This window comes from Lucilia sericata, unplaced genomic scaffold (genome assembly GCF_015586225.1).
Source record: "Lucilia sericata isolate MDLA Ls3-8-SP2 unplaced genomic scaffold, ASM1558622v1 Contig001438F_arrow, whole genome shotgun sequence".
Classification (NCBI taxonomy): Eukaryota; Metazoa; Arthropoda; class Insecta; order Diptera; family Calliphoridae; genus Lucilia; species Lucilia sericata.
In genome coordinates, this window is record NW_023995370.1 from 96,922 (window position 1) to 106,439 (window position 9,518).

General features: G+C 32.0%; 3 protein-coding genes across 3 annotated transcripts; 2 read left to right on the plus strand and 1 right to left on the minus strand.

Annotated features, from left to right (window-relative positions):
- The first annotated feature begins 1,566 nt into the window (after positions 1 to 1,566).
- On the plus strand, positions 1,567 to 3,427 carry LOC119611381 (zinc finger protein 383-like). Its single transcript, XM_037966945.1, has 2 exons — positions 1,567 to 1,961; positions 2,022 to 3,427. The coding sequence occupies exons 1-2, from the start codon at positions 1,698 to 1,700 to the stop codon at positions 3,315 to 3,317; spliced, it is 1,560 nt and encodes a 519-aa protein (XP_037822873.1). The 5' UTR covers positions 1,567 to 1,697; the 3' UTR covers positions 3,318 to 3,427.
- A 410-nt stretch (positions 3,428 to 3,837) lies between these two features.
- Positions 3,838 to 4,821, minus strand: LOC119611383 (28S ribosomal protein S18a, mitochondrial). Its single transcript, XM_037966947.1, has 2 exons — positions 4,599 to 4,821; positions 3,838 to 4,521 (listed from the first exon to the last, which is right to left on the minus strand). Exons 1-2 carry the CDS (start codon positions 4,693 to 4,695, stop codon positions 4,151 to 4,153), a joined length of 468 nt encoding a protein of 155 aa, XP_037822875.1. The 5' UTR covers positions 4,696 to 4,821; the 3' UTR covers positions 3,838 to 4,150.
- Positions 4,822 to 7,274: 2,453 nt separating this feature from the next.
- Positions 7,275 to 8,677, plus strand: LOC119611380 (lipase 3). The gene is made up of 2 exons (XM_037966943.1): positions 7,275 to 7,406; positions 7,473 to 8,677. The coding sequence occupies exons 1-2, from the start codon at positions 7,308 to 7,310 to the stop codon at positions 8,592 to 8,594; spliced, it is 1,221 nt and encodes a 406-aa protein (XP_037822871.1). The 5' UTR covers positions 7,275 to 7,307; the 3' UTR covers positions 8,595 to 8,677.
- Positions 8,678 to 9,518: the final 841 nt, after the last annotated feature.

Here is a 9,518-nt window from a genome sequence, read left to right on the forward strand (position 1 = left end):
TATGCTGGCAAAGCATTTTTTAGTTTATGGTTTTGTTGTCTTATTTCAAAGGACTACTCAGGCCAAAATAAGCAATAGTTATAAGTTTTTTTTTGTATAAACAATCGTCCAAAAGTTGTAGAAAATCAAATTTAAATTAATGACATTTCCGCCACAAAGTGATTGTTTTTAAAGGAAGTAAAATAAAAAGTATGAAACTTTACATCGGATACAAACATACATATTTGGTATTGAAATGTTGTTTAGGCCATGCTCCAGCATGACGCCAGAGACCGTACCCAAAGTCCATCTAACTATGGCCCATATCAAACCGCAGACTGTTAAACTACTTTTGAGAAATTGCCATACCTGTTGGATCCCATGGTACCAGATAAGGATCAAGGTACAGGAGGACATGAATTGGTGAAGAAATACTTGGTTTGATACTCTACATCAAATACAAACATACGTCTGTACATATTTGTAGAAATATTATTTGAACCATGCTCCAGCATATCGCCAGTGTTCTCTGCCGAATTCGCTAATAATGTCTGGACAGTAAAAGGGTATTTCAAAGTTACTTCATAGACTTCGAAAATCTATTGGAAGTGGACAAACTATATCCAGCTGCAGACTCGGCTAGATCTTCCCCTAAATGTTATACACAAGATGTTATATCCGCCTTTAGCAGTCCACGCTTGAGACTAAGTGCCCGTTTTAACGAACTAGCTAGTTGTCTAGGTACCTCCTCCTCTATGGGTACACCATAGAAGAGGAAATAAAATCAGAACCCCATAGATATGGAAAGCATGGAAGTAATGAAAGCCAAATCTGAATTACGCTATCAGAAACCATTAAAAAGGGGATATATATTAGATCGCTCAGCCACACCCCTTAAACAGCACCTTTTGATTCGGCCAAGAAGAGCTCCACCAAGAGCTGTGCTAAGGTCCCGTGTCCCTTGGTACTAAATGAGGAGAACTGATAACAAGCTCCAGAAGGAGATGAATTGTTGAGGAAATTAACATACTGAATAGATCTGATCGATCTTTCCACTAAAGGTATTCAAAAACTTTCCCTGCAAATGATTCGAGTTTGTACCATTTTCCAATGTGGATAATACGTGCAACTTTTCAAATATCAGCAATCTACTAAGGTACCAAAAGGTGATTTAAGAGTACTCCAGAGGTACTACATCTGAATTTATAGCAATAACAAAAGGATTCCGTCCGGTTCTATATAATATGACGACAAAATAAAATGTTCTTGTCGGGAAAAAATAAGCTGAATAATTTGGGTGTGTACACTACATTTTACTGTAAAATTTTATACAGATATGATTATTTTTGTTTTTTTTTTAACTAATTCTTAATTGTATCCCAAAATTAATAATGTAACGGTTCTTTTTTCACCAAACAATTTACCCCACTCTTGAACATGTAAAGTATATACAACCCTGTATTAATTGAATGGGAATTTCTCACCAAAAACAAAAAACCCCTACAAAAAAGTAGTAAACAAAAAACAGCTGTGTGTTTTAGTGAAGCCAGATATTTAAAACGGTAACTGTGTAAAAAAATAAACAAAAAAAAGTAAAACCATTTTACGATCTGGTAGTATTAAATAAAAAGTGAATGGAAAAAAGAAACCAATAATTTAATTGCATACAAAAAAGTCATTTTGTCAGGCTACAAAAACGGGAAAAATAATTTTCCACGATGGCTTTTGATTTAGGCATCGACAAAAATCTATTCCTAGACACTACATGTCGAACATGTAGCCGATTTTTTAGCGAAGATGTGAAATTCTATAAAATATTTGAGGAAAAATTAAAATCTACGACAACAAATGAGGGCGGTGGTGGTGCAGTGGTTGATGGCAATGGCATGCAGACAGTAGGTGACCTAAAAGACAGCAAAGTTTATGAGACCTGCGAGGAGATTAGGGATATATTAGAGGACTTAAATATATGGAAATTGAATGTAAGTAGGGTGTGGCCTAAAAATCATTAACAAATATTTTAGTTGTTTATTTTCAATTAGATTAAACCATTTGATGGTTTGCCTCAACAATTGTGTGAGGAGTGCTTTCAGCGTTTTAAACAGGTAAAAGCATTTCGTGAAGAATGTCTGGACAGTCAAAGGGTATTGCAAAGTTACTTCTTGGACTTTGAAAATCTACTGGAAGTGGGCAAACTATCTCCAGTTGCAGACTTGGTGAAATTGGAATTGGACACCAAGGAAGATTTGGTATTAGGCAAGGACTCAGCTAGATCTTCCCCTAAGTGTTGTACACAAGATGTTATGTCCCCCTTTAGTAGTCCACGCTTGAGACTAAGTCCCCGTTTTGTCGAACTAGGTAATTGTTTAGATACCTCCTCCTCTATGGGTACACCACCTCCCCTATTTGAGGAAATCAAAACAGAACCCATAGATATGGAAACTATGGAAGTGATGAAAGCTGAATCTGAATTACCCTATCAGGAACCTTTAAAAAAGGAATATACTATAAGATCTCCCAATAATTCTTCGGATGAAGAATCTTCTACCCCTACCACAGATGAAGATGAAGAAACGGAAGACTCCTCTTCTTCAGATGAAGAGTCCTTGCAGGATTTCAAATTTAAACAACAAAAGAAAAAATTGCACTCTTATTTGAAATGTAAAATATGTGGTCAATCTTGTCAAAATCGCCAACAACTCAAAATGCATCATATGCGTTTTCATCCCCAGGAGAAACCCTTTGAATGTGACATTTGCACCAGCACCTTCAAGTCTAGTTTTCTTTTGGCCCAACATAAACTCAAGCACAATCGTCCCGATACCATGCAATGTGAGGAGTGCAAGAAGTATTTCCGCAGCCAGCTGCATCTGCAAAGACATTTCAAGAATTTCCATTTAAAATCTACCTACACCTGTCACATTTGTCACCAACAATTCGAAAACTACACACAAATGCGTTTCCAATATCATGTCCGGCAACATGGTGAAAAACGCTTCTCCTGCTCTTACTGTGACAAAGCATTTCACCAAAAGATCCATTTAATCAATCACGAGCGCACACACACCAAGGAACAACCATTTCGCTGTGATTTATGCGGCAAGGCCTATCGTCAGCAGACCGCCTGTCAGGAGCACATGAAAACACACAAAGATCCCACACCCTTTAAGTGTAAACATTGTTCTAAGGAATTCTCACAACGTTCGACACTGCGAATACACATGCAGAAAATGCACAATTTGGAAAAGCAATCGTCGAACGCTGCACAAAACTTTGGCAGAAATTCGGGCAGTACACCTGGAGCACTATTTGAGCAGCATAATTTTATGGGTTTTTAAAGAAGAAGCATGTGTACATTTATTCTAAATAATAGTTTATCTTCGACTCTTGATATTTTGTATTTAAACAAAAAGTTAATAAAATAAATATATACTTAAAATAAGCTTAATAAATATGGATTTTGTAATTGGGACTAATATGGGGACTACGATGTAAATGGTTCGATCCTCAAAGATTTTTTTAAGAAATTATGAGCATTTAAGTGATTTTCGAAAGTAACTAACTAGGGTATTATGTGACACAAAGTTGTTTCCTCGAAAAAAAGCTTCTGCTTGATACTACTAACGCGGGATTGATAATCTTTGATAGAGTATGAATTGGATCGTTCCGCAGATATGGTGCAATTATTGTGTTAAGGGTGGGTATTAGATCTATATTTTTGACGCCAACGTGGTGGGTGATGTGTTGCACCTTACATTTTTTATATTTAAGATTTTATAAGAAAAAATAACTTACTTGCAAGAAATCCGCAATATTTATAACACAACTACACTTCTTTCACAATTTATAAAACTTTTATTAATTTTAAACAATGCTCAACAATTTATTTCAATATTTTTTCATATTTTCACACTCTAAAAAAGACTATTTAAAGCGCCTTTATTTAAGCGTCAATAACAAAAGCGAAAAAAGTGACAACTGTCATTATTCATTCTTTATATCCTTGTTTAAACATACATTTAGCAAATAACGGTTAATAACAAAATGTAAACAAGTTTACTAAACATCATGAATAATGTAAACAGTGAGTTCTGATTAACTTAACATAAATGTTAATGATTTATATTTTAATTAAATTTATTATTTTGAACATTTTCAACAACTAACTCTTTTAGTATTTAATCGTCTTTTCATCGAAATATTTATTAAACTTTTTCCAGCCATAACGTTTTTTAGGATCTTTTTTACTGTTCTCCGGTGTCAAGTTAGGCATTAAACCTGCCTTTTGAGCCATAGTCACCAATGTTCCAATTTTCTTCTGCTGTCTATGACACAAGCCGGTAATACGTTTGGGCAACATACAACCATCTGAACGCACATATTGTGATAAAATTAAAACATCCGTATGCTTGAGTTCCAAGCCCAGAGTGCACTCGGGACAGAATTTTTCCGTACAAGCAGCTTTCAACATTTTATCAACACGGGGTGAAGGCTTAGTAACGGCCTCAATAATTAAAGTATCCTTTTCGACTTTTTGTTGTACTAGAAAAAAATAATTTACGAAATTTTTATGAAATAAACATGCCATAAGGTTATGAAACTTTTGTTGTGTTACTTACTTTCCTTGATGTGTTGTACCGCTGTTGTTGTTATGGGTTTAGCATTTAATAAATTTGTTTGCCAAAGCTGAGCAGCAGCTCTTCTTAATAAAGCCATTTTTGTAGAGATTATTTAAGAATTTAATACAAAAATTAACAAATTTAATGAAAAGGTAAGGAGGAAAAACAAGTGCAAATTTATTAAAATAAAAATCATTCACAATAGAGTTTTAGCAGCTGTTAGGAAGAACAGAGTTGTTATAAAAGAAAAACAGAGTCGTTTATTTGATTCATTATCAGGGTTGTATTTGAGTTAAAGTTACTGTTATTTTAACTAAATTTAAATGAGCTAAAATTTATCTGAAATTGTGATTTAAAAAAATTAAAGTGAACATGAATTTTCATTATGAAAGCATATTTTGATGGAAAACTGTGTTAATATGTGATACCTAACAATATAGTCTTTAGTCAGAGTTCATCTTAATGGATTTCGAAGTTTTTGTTGGTTTTGGCATTGGAACTGTAAAAAGTAATCTATTTGTCTATCTATCTATCTATCTATCTATCTATCTATCTATCTATCTATCTATCTATCTATCTATCTATCTATCTATCTATCTATCTATCTATCTATCTATCTATCTATCTATCTATCTATCTATCTATCTATCTATCTTATCTATCTATCTATCTATCTATCTATCTATCTATCTATCTATCTATCTATCTATCTATCTATCTATCTATCTATCTATCTATCTATCTAATCTATCTATCTATCTATCTATCTATCTATCTATCTATCTATCTATCTATCTATCTATCTATCTATCTATCTATCTATCTATCTATCTATCTATCTATCTATCTATCTATCTATCTATCTATCTATCTATCTATCTATCTATCTATCTATCTATCTATCGATCTATCTATCTATCTATCTATCTATCTATCTATCTATCTATCTATCTATCTATCTATCTATCTATCTATCTATCTATCTATCTATCTATCTATCTATCTATCTATCTATCTATCTATCTATCTATCTATCTATCTATCTATCTATCTATCTATCTATCTATCTATCTATCTATCTACCTATCTATCTATCTATCTATCTATCTATCTATCTATCTATCTATCTATCTATCTATCTATCTATCTATCTATCTATCTATCTATCTATCTATCTATCTATCTACCTATCTATCTATCTATCTATCTATCTATCTATCTATCTATCTATCTATCTATCTATCTATCTATCTATCTATCTATCTATCTATCTATCTATCTATCTATCTATATATCTATCTATCTATCTATCTATCTATCTATCTATCTATCTATCTATCTATCTATCTATCTATCTATCTATCTATCTATCTATCTATCTATCTATCTATCTATCTATCTATCTATCTATCTATCTATCTATCTATCTATCTATCTATCTATCTATCTATCTATCTATCTATCTATCTATCTATATATCTATCTATCTATCTATCTATCTATCTATCTATCTATCTATCTATCTATCTATCTATCTATCTATCTATCTATCTATCTATCTATCTATCTATCTATCTATCTATCTATCTATCTATCTATCTATCTATCTATCTATCTATCTATCTATCTATCTATCTATCTATCTATCTATCTATCTATCTATCGATCTATCTATCTATCTATCTATCTATCTATCTATCTATCTATCTATCTATCTATCTATCTATCTATCTATCTATCTAGCTATCTATCTATCTATCTATCTATCTATCTATCTATCTATCTATCTATCTATCTATCTATCTATCTATCTATCTATCTATCTATCTATCTATCTATCTATATATCTATCTATCTATCTATCTATCTATCTATCTATCTATCTATCTATCTATCTATCTATCTATCTATCTATCTATCTATCTATCTATCTATCTATCTATATATCTAGTTTGTTTAATAAAAAGAATGCCATCTCCACTGTAGGGTATACAGATTCTGTAAGTTTGTCGCGATGGACTAACAAATTATGCGATTTTATAAAATCTTTATAAAAATTATTAATTATAATAAATTTTATTATCAGTAGACACTAGGCAATCTAAATTATACAATTGGTTTATTTTCTGCATTTTTACTTTTGTCAGTTTAAGTGATTATCAATTTATTATCAAAATTGTGATTTTGTTAATAGATAATTTTTGCAAGTGATATTGATAATACAAAAAATTCCTATACAATTAAATAAAAAACAAATTTACTTTGATTTTAATGAAACTTTAATTAGGAATTTTTAAAAATAGTTTCCTAATCATGAAAAATATTATTTATTTAAAATTTGTGAAGTAGCTGCGACGTTATTCAATATATTACATTATATTTAAATAGTTGGGGGTAAAATATTTTAAAATTTATAACGGTTCTTAAAACTAAAAACATTTGAAAGGCCCATAATCATATATATCAAGTAGTTATCAAAAACATAATGTTTAAAACTAATAAATTCATCATCTTACTTAAGGGTATTAGAGACCACACGCAAATAATAATAAATCAGAACAAAAACCCTTGACTACGATTTGCAGATAACCAACTTCTTATAAAAATATTATAATTTTTTAAAGATAACCCAAACGAACGGGTATAAATACAGGCTAGAACGTTAAAAACAAAACAAATTCGTTCCAAACGTTAAAAAATCCAAACCAAATGAGAAATTTAGGTGTGATAATAACATTAGGCCTATTGGCCTTAGCCTCAGCTGCTAAATTGGATCCCAGTTGTATGCTAAAAGAAATGACCCCTACGGTAAGTTTAACCAAAATATTTAAAAATATCAAACTTTTTTGAAACTGCCGCTACATTTATTTAAAGGACGAACGTATACGTGCCCATGGTTATCCCGCCGAGTCGCATTTTGCTGAGACCGAAGATGGTTATGTTCTCAATCTATTCCGCATACCCTATTCGCATAAATTACAAAATCAAAATGCTAAACGTCCGGTTATACTCTTGCAACACGGTCTTTTCAGTAATTCCGATTGTTGGCTATCCACTGGTCCCGATTATGCTTTGGCCTATCTCATGGCCGATGCTGGCTTCGATGTTTGGTTGGGTAATGCTCGCGGTAATATTTATTCTCGCCAAAATACCAAAATTTCCTTAAATAATCCCAAATTCTGGCATTTTGATTGGCATGAAATTGGTAAAATTGATATACCCACCATGATTGATTACATTATTGAGCAGACGGGAGAACAACAGATCCATTATGCTGGTCATTCACAAGGCACCACCGTATACTTTGTCATGATGTCTGAACGTCCCGAATATAATATGAAAATCAAATCTGCTCATATGTTAGCTCCCTGTGCTTTCTTCGAACATGGCACTTCATATGCTTTCAAAGTGTTCCGTCCTTTGGTGGGTAAACCCGGCGGCATTTGGAATCAGGCTTTACAGGATTTGGAATTATTGCCTCAGAATACTTTAATTGCTGGCGTTGCCGATACCGCATGTGGCACCGATCCTGCTCTCAAGTTCTTGTGTAAAAATTTGTGGCTTCTTTTTGCCGGTGATGGTTACACCAATACCAATGTTACGGCTATGCAAGTTCTGGTGGAAACTCATCCCGGCGGTGCTTCCAGTAATCAAGGTATCCATTACATCCAATTGAGTGATTACAATAAGGGTCGCTTCTGTCAAAAGGATTATGGTCCCAAACAAAATAAACAAATATATGGCCAAGAAGTCGCTCCTGATTATAATTTAGCCAATATTAAGGCTCCCACTTATTTGTATTCGAGTAAGAATGATGCTTTGTGTGATCCTAAAGATGTTGATACCTTGGTTGCTAATACCCCTTATTTGGCTGGTGATTATCGTGTACCTGAACAATCTTTTAATCATTTAGATTTTATTGTGGCCCACAATATGAAGGAATTGGTTAATGATCCTGTTTTGGCAAATGTTTTTAAGCATGAAGATTCTTTATAAATGATTATTTTTATCTAATATACAAATTATTAATTGAATTGTGATATTTTGGAGTTATGTTAAATAAACTTTAATGAGACAAATTTGGAATTCTTTTGGAAAGATTATGATTTACAAAATATTAATACGAATAGCTCAAAATCGACGGCAAATCCATTTCCTAGTTAGCCCTATAGGTGATCTATGTATATGCGATCATCTAAAATTTCCACAAGTAATCGGTTTTTATATGAAAAAATCGCGTAAAATGTATTTAAATAAACGATTTGTTTACTTACGAACACACGCACATAAAGAAAACAACCCGACGAAAAATAAAACAAACCATAACAGCTGTTTTATCAAAATAAACACTTTTTTTGGTGTGGTGAGTTTTTTTTGTTTACAAAAATGTGTTTGTGCACGTGGAAAAGACGCAAAAACTCGTTTTCAATATTTACATTTTCAATGTGTGTTTATGCACGTGGAAAAGATTAAAAAAAATTGATTTTTATGATTTACTTTAAAAAAATTATTTTTGATCAATTAAAATATGTATATAAATGTGGAAAGGAACAAATCTAATAAAATATAAATATATTTGGGATTATATCGTTACAGAATGCCTTTTAATAAAAAACAATCAAAAAATGTTACTATGGTCATATATAGAAAATGATATATAAATGCTATCGGACGATCTTGTGCTTGATAAAAACCTATATAGAACTTTAAAGTGGAAGTGTAGAAATCGGATGGCATACATTTTTTTCCGGATTTCATCGTTCTAGGGTGTGTACTACAACAACAAACTTTTTTTTACAAAAAATGTTACTATGGCCGTATATATAAAATGATATATAACTGCTATCGGACGATCTTGTGCACGATAAAAACCTATATAGAACTTTAAGTTGGAAGTGTAGAAATCGGATGGCATACATT

Bases quoted from the DNA above. Each gene is read 5' to 3' on its own strand.
- LOC119611381 (XM_037966945.1), top strand. From the start codon at position 1,698: ATGGCTTTTGATTTAGGCATCGACAAAAATCTATTCCTAGACACTACA. The intron at 1,962-2,021 runs GTAAGTAGGGTG...ATTTTCAATTAG, and splicing joins TAAATATATGGAAATTGAAT to ATTAAACCATTTGATGGTTT.
- LOC119611380 (XM_037966943.1), top strand. From the start codon at position 7,308: ATGAGAAATTTAGGTGTGATAATAACATTAGGCCTATTGGCCTTAGCC. The intron at 7,407-7,472 runs GTAAGTTTAACC...ATTTATTTAAAG, and splicing joins TAAAAGAAATGACCCCTACG to GACGAACGTATACGTGCCCA.
- LOC119611383 (XM_037966947.1), bottom strand. From the start codon at position 4,695: ATGGCTTTATTAAGAAGAGCTGCTGCTCAGCTTTGGCAAACAAATTTA. The intron at 4,522-4,598 runs GTAAGTAACACA...ATTTTTTTCTAG, and splicing joins GGTACAACACATCAAGGAAA to TACAACAAAAAGTCGAAAAG.